General features: G+C 34.8%; 1 protein-coding gene and 1 long non-coding RNA gene across 4 annotated transcripts in view; one reads left to right on the top strand and one right to left on the bottom strand.

The window, feature by feature from the left end:
- Window positions 1-1,699: 1,699 nt before the first annotated feature.
- Window positions 1,700-13,568, bottom strand: part of LOC126794461 (immune-associated nucleotide-binding protein 9) — a 158,968-nt gene continuing 147,099 nt past the window's right edge. Inside the window, exons 1-6 of one of the 3 annotated variants that reach the window (XM_050521192.1) lie at window positions 4,815-4,906; window positions 3,877-4,132; window positions 3,455-3,732; window positions 2,839-3,003; window positions 2,601-2,738; window positions 1,700-2,075 (exon numbers count right to left, since the gene is read on the bottom strand). In XM_050521192.1, the coding sequence (XP_050377149.1) occupies window positions 1,875-2,075; window positions 2,601-2,738; window positions 2,839-3,003; window positions 3,455-3,732; window positions 3,877-4,114 (1,020 nt within the window). In that variant the 5' untranslated portion in view covers window positions 4,115-4,132; window positions 4,815-4,906 and the 3' untranslated portion in view covers window positions 1,700-1,874. Of the gene's footprint in view, window positions 2,076-2,600; window positions 2,739-2,838; window positions 3,004-3,454; window positions 3,733-3,876; window positions 4,133-4,595; window positions 4,687-4,814; window positions 4,907-13,568 lie in introns of those variants that run through there. The other 2 variants (XM_050521191.1, XM_050521193.1) reach the window with 2 other exon arrangements.
- On the top strand, window positions 10,069-11,058 carry LOC126794466 (uncharacterized). The gene is made up of 2 exons (XR_007672153.1): window positions 10,069-10,771; window positions 10,878-11,058. It is a non-coding gene; the product is annotated as an uncharacterized LOC126794466 (long non-coding RNA).

The following is a 13,568-nucleotide window of genomic DNA, read 5'->3' as shown; positions in this document are numbered from 1 at the left end:
TTTGACAGCTTTACCTTATAATTTATTACCAAAGGGTCTTTTCATTCTATAGCCAACCATCTGGTTTCACTCTTACTAGTTAACTACTAATGTTGAAACTGTTTGTATGGAACTGTTTTGAGTGTATATGATATCCATATGATTTGTATTTTGAGTTACTCAGGCAGCAATGCTCCTATTTGGCACTTCTCACTTATTCATTGCAGCAAGCAGCGTTTGCGACGACAATGTTAGCCAGCATAAATTGTGTGAGTGGTAGATTAGGTAGTATTCCTATATTTATTGTATTTTGTAGATTAATGAGTCATTAGTCATCTATTACGCTTTCCAGTGTGATTGAGTTGACGGTCCGTGCTCTTAGTTCCTAGTTGGTTTTACAGGTCTCGTGTTTGCAGGATTTATAATCAGACTTGCCCTCTTTTAATGAATGAAAGTTCGTTAATAACCAAAAAACTACTTATGTTGAAACGATAACCAAAAGATCAACGTGCAAAATGTGTATCATGCCTTATTGACTACGCATCCACACATCATGTTACAGAGTTCCTTAAGATCAAGTTAAACTCGCGCATTCTTTCCAACATGATGTGTAGTAGCATTACTTTCGCATCAAGAAACTGTAACTGTAAGTGTGTCACCACATAGAAGGCTGGTGATAGTATAGTACCTCCTATCCGTAATTCCAGTTGTAATAAGCATTTAAACTAGACAGTAGAATTTGAAACAAATTTTAGGCGACTTTTTACCCAACTCGGGTGGCCCTGCCTGCGGCTACTTCTATCCTATGAAGCACGGACACGACTTCTAGGGTTAGTATTGCACACGGACACGCGAACTCACTTTGGACACGGTCCGGACACGCGGACACGCACCAACTCATGATAAAAGTGAAACTGCTTACGGTGAGAGTCGAACCTTGGTCATCCAAGACACCCAACAACTCCTCAACTATTCCAACAAATTCAGTTTTTGTTATATTTATGCACACTTTAATATATATATATATATATATATATATAAGGAGAGAAACTCATGATAAAAATAAGAATATTTATGGTGGGATTCGAACCTTGGTCATCCAAAACACCCAACAACTCCTCAACTATTCCAACAGATTCAGTTTTGTTATATTTATACACACTTTAATATATATACATCTAAATACTTTCAAATTTTTAAATTATTTTTTTAATAAATATATATATATATTAAAATAATTTTAATTAACGTGTCCACCACGTATCCGTGTCCAAAAAAAATTCTATATGCCGTGTCTACGTATCGAATGTGTCCGTGCTACTTAGCTTCTCTCCAATTATGGTAGAGAGCAACAGCAAATAGGTCACTCCGTCTGAAGCATTCTCTTATAATGGCTCTAAATATTGTACCCCTATTCCCTCGGTGATTTAACCAAATTTTAGCTTTGCAAATCTCTTCCTCCAAATACATGATTCTCAATTAGACAACTTGTGCCTCTAAATCAATTACTGCCGTCATTCGAACTCACATCCTTATTAGCTGCAAGGTGATGACAATACGACATGATAAAATTAATTTCAAAACATAGTATTTCAATACGATTAACGAACGTAATACATGTAGATGCAACTCATGAAACCAAGATGATGATAAAACACTACTGAGATCCCATCTTTCAAAGTAATAGAAAGATATTGTAGAAATCCCAAACAAGCCAGCATCTCATAAAAAGGGGAAATATGTTTAGATTTTAAAATTTCAACTGTAAGCTAGCATCTTCAACAATTACACACGGATAGCATGCCCTTCCTTAACCAAATGTCGCAAAAAGTTGCAACCACAAACTCCTTAAACAAATATCATTCTCCTTGCCAAAGAGCCTACCAATCATTACATCAAAGAATAGCACACTTGGTTTCGCCTTTTCTGCGAAGCTCCTCCTCGGCTTTTTCTAGATTTTCTCTAAGCTTTCGTATTTCATCTGCAGACCTTTGTTGAGCCTCCTGGGCAGTCTCCTCTGCTCTAAGCCGTGCAGCCTGTTCATCTGCTAACTTTTGTTCAAGCTTCATGGTGGTCTCTCTCATCTTCAACTCAACCTGTACAAAGAAAAAGTTCAATAAAACATATAAAAACCACTTGCTAGTAGAGGGAAACACCTAAGCCTCAAAAAATCTAGTATTAACCACTCAATCAAATTTCAATGACTTGTTTTTATATAGGAGAGGAACCTGAATCATAAGACATGCGTGACGTCATTAATATCACGTTTGATGTCAAGTACACATTACAGTGCCTCAGGTCACATTTGATGTCATTAATATTCCATAAAAAACAGGTTTCAACCCAACAGTTTGATATTCTCCAAAGTTTGTGTCTCCAAGACACACGCGAGAGTCGCTGGAAATACTAAACAACCTTAAATTAATGCATGCTGATATTGACTATACAGATATCTAGTTAACCTTTCATTCGGTTTTTTCAAAAAAAAAATTACATATACAAAGATGTTAGTTTAAGGGGGTTGGTCAATAGACATAAGACTATGGCACAAGATACAGCAACGTGCAATTTGTAGTAAAGTCAATTATGAATAAAAAAAACAAATGCAGATGAAAATGTACCATCTCAGTGATTCGTTTAAGCTGCATATCATGCGCAAGTTTCATCTTCTCATACAAGCTAGATATTTCTTGTTTTGAATATACCCCCTTGAGGGAAGCAACCTCTTCTTGTTGATTGCGAAGTTTATTAGCCCCTTTCTGTCCAAATGCAACAATATTTTGATCATTATATGTATTCAACAAGAATGCAGTAATAATCTCAAGGAATTAGTATAATCAAAAGAGAAACAACAAATACCTTCACTTCAGCAAATAGTTCATCCGTGTATGGCTTCCCTCCATTCTTTGCTATAACTGAGTTTACAAGCGAGAGAAGCTGCTGCACTTGTTCAACCCTCTTGCTTTCATCCTTGGTCTTGTTATCAAAAAGCAGACAACGATTTCCACAAAGAGCAAGGGTTTCCTAAAATCCAATAACAAATTATATGTCTAGTGCTCACTTGAAAAAAGAGTACTGCAGCAAGCATTACAGCATACGGCAAACACACATCAAAATGATCTTCCATTAATTATAACCTCCAACTTCCCTGATACTGCTTAATGAACAAAGTCTACTTTATGACACCAATATTTCTTGGCTCGTAATTCACATTTGATGCATGCATTGAACAAAGGTGTTCCCAAGAACTGTCTGAGTTGCTTCAATAATATAAATCCATGTTTTTAGTTGAATATATTCATTTGCAAAATTATTAGTCCAAATGCAATAAAACAGTGATGTTAAAACGTACAGCTAGAAAGAATATTGTAATAAGTTCATTCAGAGATGTATACAAAATAAGAGATGTTACCAGGACATTTTATACCAGGGAAAGGAAAACAAAAAAGATGAAACAAATTTGAGTTTTACCAACCTTTAGAGGCTCCGGGCAATCACGGCCCAAATAATCTTGCAATGTCTCATCATTTTCTTCAAATTCATCTCCTCCAGTAAAGACAACAATCATGTAGTTAAAGATTTTACTTCCAAATAGAGTTTGCAAGCTACGGATTGCAGACTCCTCTTCTTCTGAGAAGCGAGTTCTAGTTGAGAACACCAGAACAACAGCATGGATCCCATCCTTGGCCAAATTAATGCAGTTGACAATTTCTTTGCCAATAAACTCTGAGTTTGCAGAATAATCAAAAAGACCTGCAGCGTACCACACGAACCAAAAGGAAAGATTAACAGCTGAAATTAATGCAATTACTTTATAAGTTTATATAATCATAGTGCTACTCTGAGAGACACTCTTGATATGCATATCTAAAACAAAAAATACACATCTGACTTTACCAGGGGTGTCTATAACATTAACTTGCTGTCCATCTCTCAAGATAGCAGTCTTCAGCTCACAAGTGGTCGTGACACCATTAGAGCTGCGCTTGGAAGTGAAGGCTTTTTTGCCCAGAATGGTGTTCCCTGTTGCACTTTTTCCATTCCCAGTGCGTCCAACTAAGACCACAGTGCGAGCAGCAGGATTATTGGAAGAAAATGGAAGCTCCCAATCATCATCAATCGAACTTCCACCCATTATATATAATCAGATCACCTGCAACACCGTATAGCTTAGTTCCCGTCAATGCCTCACAATGCAAAAAAATAAATAAATAAATAAATTTTGCAACAATATAGTCCAAAATAATCTTCTCTAAATGCTTTAAAATAAAATAAAAAGTCGATACTGTCGGTAACCGATTCTGTACATGTTAACCGATTACAAAACAAAAATCGATTCAAGCAAAACAAATCGAATATAACTGCAACACAACTACAGAAATTCTTCAATTTAGCATAAACAAAATAAGAAAACAAAAGGTTTGACTTGTATATTAACGAAAAACGCCGCAAAAAAAGATAAATATTAAGAACTGAATTTGTAGTTAAAATAGTAAATCGTAAACTAAATTAAACAAGAAAAGCGAACCAGATTAGTAAAAAAAATCACAATTAACAACCACAAAATTCAAGCTTAATATCCATCGATCAGCTATGAAACACAGTCTAATACGAACCTGATCACAGTTAAGATAATCTAATTCACCAAAATTCATAACGATCAACAATCCAAAACCTAAAACCAGCATGCGATCCACAAATACTCCGTTGGGAAAACCAAAAATATATATAAGAAAATAGAGAGAGAGAGAGAGAGAGAGAGAGAGAGAAGGTGTGATCGGAATAGTAGCGATACAAGATCGAATGAGAACTGTGAAAAAAATAGAGTGACTTACAGGGGAAAAACTCAAGGAAGGTAGAGGAAGAACGAAAGCGAATAAAGAGAGAAGAAGACGAAGAGGTGAAAGAGAACAAGTCTGTATGTGATACTGTATCTCTTGTATTTATACGATCTTCTCTATGAATGGATGATATCCCAGGAAAAAATGGACTCCGAGTCTTCGCGGGCCCGATACCTTTTGTTTTATTATTATTTTATATGCGTGCTGCGCTCAGTTCGAAATATCAGCGATATCGACGATACCGATATATCGTTGATATTTCGAATCCGATACGATAAGAGCATATCGGTTAACATTTATCGGTCAACGCAAAAATGATGGTCCACGGTTAAATATCGGTCAAACTTTGATTTTTTATTATTTTTTCAATTTTTATTTAATTTTTTAATATTTATTTCCTTTTTTAAAAAAAAACTTATATTTTTTTTTTCATTTTTTCATATATTTTTTTAATTTATATATATTTTAAATATATATGATGAATTTCAAGTCTAAATAATTATTCTTAAATACTTATTTTTATTATTAGATGTCGTTCGTGTACTTTAATTGTCATTAAATCAAGTATTTATTTTCTTTAGTTTACTTAGTACCGTTTTTTTAGTTTATTTAGTACATATTGAAGTATAATTTTATAAATTTTATTGAAAATAAGCAAATCCGATAAAACCGATATATCCCCAATAAAACCGATATATCCCCCGATATATCATTTTACCTCTCGACCGGTACGATACCGAAAATGATATTTAGACCATTGGTGCTGCGTAATTCAAAAGCTCACCCGACACTTCAGCTCGTATATCACTCCCCTCCGAAGCAAAGTTGCTCCCACACATACTTCAGACTTCCCTACCGTATCTATTAACACATGACATTAATCATGGTTACTCTACATAATTAATATTATTTATTTTCTCATCTTCTCTAATCTTTTCTTTGTTTTGAAAATAAACTAACAAAGAGTTTCTTATAAAAAAATTTCATTTTAACACATGAAATAAAAAAAATCAAAAAATATTTCAAAATTAAAAAAACGTCAAATGGTTAAAAGCCTTAAAGCGTTGCCCACGATTTTATTAAAAATTATATGATGCCACTATAATCAATTTACGAAGAACGCCACTAAGTTATGCCACTATAATCAATTTACGCGAGCTTCTTCATCATTGGCATGGTGGTATTAAGTACGACAACATCATTGTCGATATTTAGATCGTATGAATTTACTTGAGAAGTTCAAGATCACATAACAATAGACAAATCATTGTTATTTCTAGTCATTCTCTTCTTCTTCTTCTTCTCACAACATAGTCACAGTCACATAAAATAGTGTGACATTGGGTGTAATAAGTAGTAACAGGGGTGTGAAAGCTAGTGTGACAAGTACTGTGACATGGGATGTGACAGCGGGTATGATAGGTAGTGTGACAGTTAGTGTGTCAGGGGGTGTGATAGTTAGAGTAACCAATGTTTTAAAAGGCTGAGGCGTAGCCGAGGCGTTTTCGAGTGAGTCTTTAGCTTTTAAGCGCGTAAGGCATAAGGCGTAAGCCGTGCGATATAAATCTTTATCATATATCTATAATCATATATACATGGATTTATATGTTAAAATCCACAAAACCATTTGTATGTATATAATATTCAATTCCAAAAGTTTATAGTTGATACTTGATACATATATGGATAATTACTAATTAGCTACAGTTGTTATCCACCTAAATAGTTGTTATTTATTAGAAGAAGTCTATATTTTCAATATCATTGATTGTAATCAGTTACAGACTTACAGTAAGTCTCCTCTCTCTCTCTCTCTCTCAGGTATCATGATTTTTTTTTGATTAACTTCTGAATTTTTCGAATTGGTGTTCCAAAAAAACATCTACTGAGCATAAGCTTTTAACGCCTTTCCGCTGCGCCTTACATGCCTTAGCTGCCTTGCATAGCGCCTTGGCCGCCTCATCAGCTAGGCTTAGGCTTTTTTGCGTGCGTCTCGCGCCTTTTGAGCCTTGAGGTGCACCTGAGGCACACTTTTTAATACCTTGAGTATAACAGGTAGTGTGGCAACGAGTTTGACAACTAATGTGACAGGTAGTGTGACAGCGAGTGTGACAGTTAGTGTGACAGCAGGTGTGACATGCCGAGAGCAAATGCTAAATATGCGAAATAATGTTAAAATTCAAAGAAGATTAGTATGAGCATGCTCAGAATGAAGAGAATAACTAGAATTAGAGAATCTTGAGCTTCGGTTTCGCCATAATTATTTAGAGCACCTCCATGGACGGCAGCAAGGGGTTGTTGCGCCTTGTATGGTGGTCGGTTCGGAGCGAGTATGGTATCAAATGAACGAGGGGAGAAAGATTTTTTCAACGGTACCAACCACTCTCAAATTCATCGTCAGACGGCAAATTTATGGCCGGAATTAGAAAATTAAGAAAAAAAAAGAAAAATAATGAGACACAAAGTCCGGATAATATATATTTTTTAAAAGACTTTTTTTCTAATTTTGGTGCAAGCTTATTGATTATTTTCTAATTTTTAATCAATTGAGATCACATTTTTTTAATTAGAAAATAAGTGGTGACTTTATTCTAATTGAAAATGGTACATTTTTCTAATTTGCCCAATATCAAGTCCTAATAACTCATTCAGTTTATGTTTTTGTTTTGAATGTTTTTCTTAATTGTTTTTTTCAAGTTTACAAGATCGACTTGCAAAAAATATATAATTAAACTTGAATTGAATTTTTCTTCAAAACGTTGTTACTTTTTTGAAAAAGAGAAAAAATAAATTTTGAGTGTTGGTATATATTAGGGTTTGATTCTTTTATACAGTACTTCAACAATAAAAATTATATTAGAATTTAATATATTATTTTTAAAGAAGAAAGAAAGAAGATTATTTTAACTCAGAAAATAAATAAAATTAATTATGTGGATTAATCATGGTTTGCATGATTAAGGTTAGATGACATGTGTCAGATAGGTAGGTGGGTGGGGATGAAGATGGAGAAGTATGGGTGGGGAGCAAATTTGTTTCCCTCTCCTACATTGATATGAACTACAAGTAATGTCGATTATGAATAAAAAAACAAATGCAGATGAAAATGTCAATAAGAATGCAGTAATAATCTCAAGGAATTAGTATAATCAAAAGAGAAACAATAAATACCTTCACTTCAGCAAATAGTTCATCTGTGTATGGCTTCCCTCAGTTCTTTGCTATAACTGAGTTTACAAGCGAGAGAAGTTGCTTTACTTGTTCAACCCTCTTGCTTTCATCCTTGGTCTTATTACCAAAAGGCACGCAACGATTTCAACAAAGAAGCAAGGGTTTCCTAAAATCCAATAACAAATTATATGTAAAGCAGACAACGATTTCCACAGAGAAGTAAGAGGTTTATAAAATCCAATAACGAATTATATGTCTAGTGCTCACTTGAAAAAGAGTACTGGAGCAAGCATTATAGCAGATGAAAATGTAGAGTAACCATTGTTAGTGTAGTTAAGGTTAGAGGACATGTGTCAGATAGATAGGTGGGTGAGAATAAAGGTGGGGAAATATGGATGGGGAGCAAATTTGATTTCCTCTCTTACATTGATACGAACTACTAGTAATGTCAATTATGACTAAAAAACAAATGCAGATGAAAATGTACCATCTCAGTGGTTCGTTTAAGCTGCATATCATGTGCAAGCTTCATCTTCTCATACAAGCTAGATATTTCTTGTTTTGAATATACCCCCTTGAGAGAAGCAACCTCTTCTTGTTTGATTGCGAAGTTTATCAGCCCCTTGTCCGAATGCAACAATAATTTGATCATTATATGTATTCAATAAGAATGCAGTAATAATCTCAAGGAATTATAATAATCAAAAGAAAAACAAATACTTTCACTTCAGCAAGTAGTTCATTCGTATATGGTTTCCCTCCATTCTTTGCTATAACTGAGTTTACAAGCGGGAGAAGTTGATGCACTTGTTCAACCCTCTTGCTTTGATCCTTGATCCACTAGGCCAAATATGCCTTTAGGCGACCTATTTGTTGTGTCGCTTGATTGAATTCAAATATGTCGCTTAGTAGTCTATCGTCGTTAGCGCCATTAGCCTATATATATATGCGTCACCGAAGGTAATATCATGCAACATATGTGAAAAAAGTCTTGTGTCGCCTAATAACCCTAACAACGACATGCTATTAGGCGACATATGTGGAACTCAATATGAGGCGACATAAGATTATAAGTTACCTGAAGCTCTTTTATGGCTGGTTAATAAGTCCTCTAGCAACATATAAACGTCGCTCGATGAGTTATAGATGACAAATATTTGTCTGGTTGTGCATTTTAGACGACAGATAAGTGTTGTTTAGTTGTAGATAAATGTAATATATGTTATTGTAGTGCAACCATAGAGACATATAATGTCCTTGTAACTTGTTTTTTATTTATGTATATATCGTGTGACTGTTAATACGGCAACATATAACATGTGATTTCTCTCCATATATTTGTCGTTGTTGTCTTTTTCAGACATTATATAATTTTAGTTTGTATTGTTGCTTTGACATTTAGATCACACATTTGTGTTATTTGAGTATCAAAAAGACGACAATTATCACAAAAATTTGTACTGCTTTTATCCAGGTGAAAATAACACATATATGTAGTTCTAGCCTTCCTAAAAGTACACATTCTAAAACGCATATATATGTTGCTCAAAACCTAACTATCTAAAATTCTATATAAATCTAAGTACCAAAAGTAGATACAACACATATCACAACCTAATTAAGTAGCTATAAGAGCCAACGACTTCAGCAACGTAATTTTGTAGGGACTGGGCAGCGCCTGGCACATCCCATTGGTTACTTATTTCTTGTAGTTCACTAGACTTTGTTAATGTTACGACCCGAATCGTTTACGATTCGTGGTGATAATAGTTTAATCCTTTACTCGGAACGAGAGTCGTATTAAGTATGATGACTCTAAAAGTTCTTTTTGATGCGTAAGTTTTTCGGAAAAATCTCATTCACGAAAGTCGTTGAGCTCGCTGATGCGAGTTCGTAGACATGAGGCACGCCCAAATTAGAGTTCGTACAAAAAGTTACGATGTGATATGAGTCATCGATTTTGATCGATTAAATCTCTGCCCTTGGATTATTAAGTGGGCTGGTGATATGTATCAAGAGAGGGGGAAAGGAAAAAGAAAAACAGAGCACTCCCTTGTCCTCTTCATCCGTTCCGGCGGCCCTAATTGGAGCCCCGCCGTCCAGATTTTCCGGCCGGCGCACCACTGGAAAACTCTTCCCCTCCTCACCTCTTTCTACCTATGGTCACGGTTTAAACATACAGTAACTCTTGGAGGAGATCGGAGGAGAAAGCCAAGGTCGAGTTTAAGCTTTTCTGTTTGAAAAACTCGGTTTCCGGCCACCGATTCTCCTGCGTGAGAGCTTCCAGTGCAAGACTCCAACGTTGAGGAAGCTACTGAGAAACCCAAGTAACGCTTTGGAGAACCGCTGGAGCAGCTGTTATGATTTGGGACGAAGTAGGATCTTTATCTCGTTTCGGAAGCTACAGGAATGATGAAGAGTTGTAGCTTTAGATTCCTGGTTCCTTGAACAATGATTGAAGGTAAATGTTTACTGTTTGGGTGTTTATGAATAGCTGATTTCCAGTTTAAATCCCAAACTGATATCTCTTCTTTTTCTGCGTTCTTGTTTTCTTCTGCATTTACTTGGTGTTCTTCATTTCGACTATGGAGTAACTGAGCTGCTGAATAAAATAAGCAATAGAGGTGATGAACGCAAAACCTCAACTTCATTTGGAATGGTTCTTACTGTTCATTAAATTCATGTAGTTTGGAAGAAGGTTGGATAATGAAGTTGTTCGGCTTTTTGGAATTCAAGAAGCATAAGGAACACCTAAAAGCTGCTGGTTGCAATATGTAAAGGTAATGGCAGTTTTGAACGCAGAGCATGATTTATTATAAGATTCTTTGGTTTCTTTGGTTGTACAATCGGTGAAGCTTGAGTAATTTGGTGTATGTGGAAATGCAGAAATTGCTTGTGTACTGGGTATTGGTTTCAATTCGTAGTTGAACTGTGAATTGGAATATTACTTTTGTGAAGTCCATTTGGTGTAATTATGGTGAGCAAGGTGCACGTTGTTAGTCTTGTAATGGGTTCCTTATTTGTATGTTTTACTGAATAATAAAGGAATTGAAGGTGATGAAGTAAATTGGTTTGTCTGTGTGGTGAAAGAAGTAGAAATGAGAAGACTTGAGTTGTATTACAGTGGATTCAGTTTTGGTTTGTTGGTCTTCAAACGTGAACTTGTGATCAGTTGGAATATGCCAATTGTATTGGTTAAATGAGTAGTGATCAGTTATTAATCATTAATCACTGAACTGATAAGGATAAAGTGTACAAAGGAAGCAAGTCACCGAGTGGCTTAGTGATCTGTATATACTCCTTGCATAATTGTAAATGTGTTGCACTAGGGAAGGAGTATACACTTGTTGTAAATTAAGTTCTTAAATATTGGTTTGAACTATGGGTGTCCATAGTAATTCCTAATTACTATGCGGTAGAAAGGTGAAGTAATTGGACTGTGCATAATTATGGAAATGAACTACGAATGGCTTGATCCCTTGTAAAATGTACGTAGGCAGTCCATTCAAGGTTTGGGTACAGCCACAATTATTTTAGTTTAGATTTCGGTTTGCTGGTTTTAATGCGTAATTAGGTTAGTTTTGAGTCGGGTCGTCTCAATTAATGAGATCTCCTACATATGAAAGTTGCTTACAGAATAAGGGTTAACATGCAAAAGTGAAGAAACCCAATTTTAAAACTAATTTATGTACAACAATAAATTAGAATTCATAATAGGAACAAAGATAGTCATAACAAATTGAATTAGCATTAATCGGCTTTGACAAAACCATAAAAGGTACTCCAACAAGTTCCAAAGCATTAAGCACATAAGGGTTTTATTTGGTTAACTAATATATAGCAAGGTCATATGACAATCTCTGCAAAAATTACCACTATGTGGAGGGCTAGCACATATAAGGACAACTGACAAGGTTAGTTTACCTTCAGCATAACTGTTATTAACCTGCACATACTAATTGATGCAAACACATAACTTAAGTGCTTGTAGTACCGCCAATATTAGCTTATTAAGTTTTAGTGGAAAGTTACAAAGTCGCACAAATTTCATAATTGAGTACAATAGACTGACTTCAACAATAGCAAATTAGAAACCTACAAAGTCTTACATCTCGTATCAGTTCTGTCAGAGATCAGATTTGAACAATGCCACTCTTCGCTAGTCTACAAAACAAAAACATATGCATTATCATCGTTCCTATGTATGATGAAACACAGAAACTGTAACAATATTGAAGATAATACTAATGCAATTAAATTTCTTTTTTTTATAAGTGATAAAAAGAACTAGCTGCAACATGAATCTAATATATATGAGAAATAAAAACAAAAGTAATAGCCTGACATGTAACAAACAGGAAAAAAATTGATGATAAGGAAGTGCTTATAACTGAAGGAGATCAAAGTCAAACAAGAGACTTAACTAATCCAATGGTATTTGATAATCAATTTACTAAGAATATCAAATCAAAGTCAAACCAATAAATTCTTACAACAATGGGATACAAGAACTTCCAAAAGGTCACAAGCTGATATAAGGTTCTTATCAAATGATTATGCATAGTATCACACAATTGGTTGATGTAATTGATAGAATAAGCAGGTCTAATACCCAAGATATAGAGTTAACAAAGACTACCAGGAGAAACACAAACTCTTATATACACCATGAAATATGATTTATGATGCTTCTAGAGGTACCTTAATATCAGCTTCCTCATGATAGACATCCAAGAGAGACGATCATAATCTAAGCTAATCCTCTTCTTCAACTCTTAGACAAAGTTGAAGTTGATGTCATATATAATTTAGAACAAGAAAATAGTGATCAAGATTATTAAGTGACAAATAAATTATTTTTGCTGGTTATCAGCATGTATGGAAACTATTGTTAGTCTATATGTTTGGTTGCATGACAATCTGATAAAAATAAATGAAGCCTTCCAAGAATCGATAAACATCACAAGGCCTAGCAACCCCTTATTGTATTGAGGAAGTTGATAGAAAACATTACCATAAATATAGCATTATAATAAGAAGAAGAAAAAGTATGGATAAATCAAAAGAGCAAACCTGAAATCCAGAGTGACTACATTGTAGGGAGAACTCCAATGCACTAGATGATCCATTCCTTCATAATTCTAAACACAATATATTATTTTTTCTACAATTCAATATGCATGAGCAATTGTAATTATAGTTTTACTTTGCGGAAAAAATTCCCAAAATACTAATTCAGTCTGCAACATATATAGAAACTCGTAATCAATGTCATATATCTTTCCTTCAACAACCATCTAACCAAATTACATCCAGCCTCATGCCAGAAGCCTCAACTCAAGTAATGTATAACTAGCCAACAATTCAAATACCAAATCCTAAACCAAAACATAAGTACCTGAGCAGACGTATTGACCTGGAGGATAGTGCAGAACCGCAACATATGAATCGATCTGGAATTCTTGCTAACAGTCTGCCTTAGCTGCAGAGCTTTTCTAAGTATCTTGATGTACTTACTAATCTCATTCTGCACTACATTAGCCGCAACTGAAATCTCCTGCATTATAAAATCAAACC

Source organism: Argentina anserina, chromosome 5, assembly GCF_933775445.1.
Source record: "Argentina anserina chromosome 5, drPotAnse1.1, whole genome shotgun sequence".
Lineage (NCBI taxonomy): Eukaryota > Viridiplantae > Streptophyta > Magnoliopsida > Rosales > Rosaceae > Argentina > Argentina anserina.
This window is presented reverse-complemented; position numbering and strand designations above follow the sequence as displayed.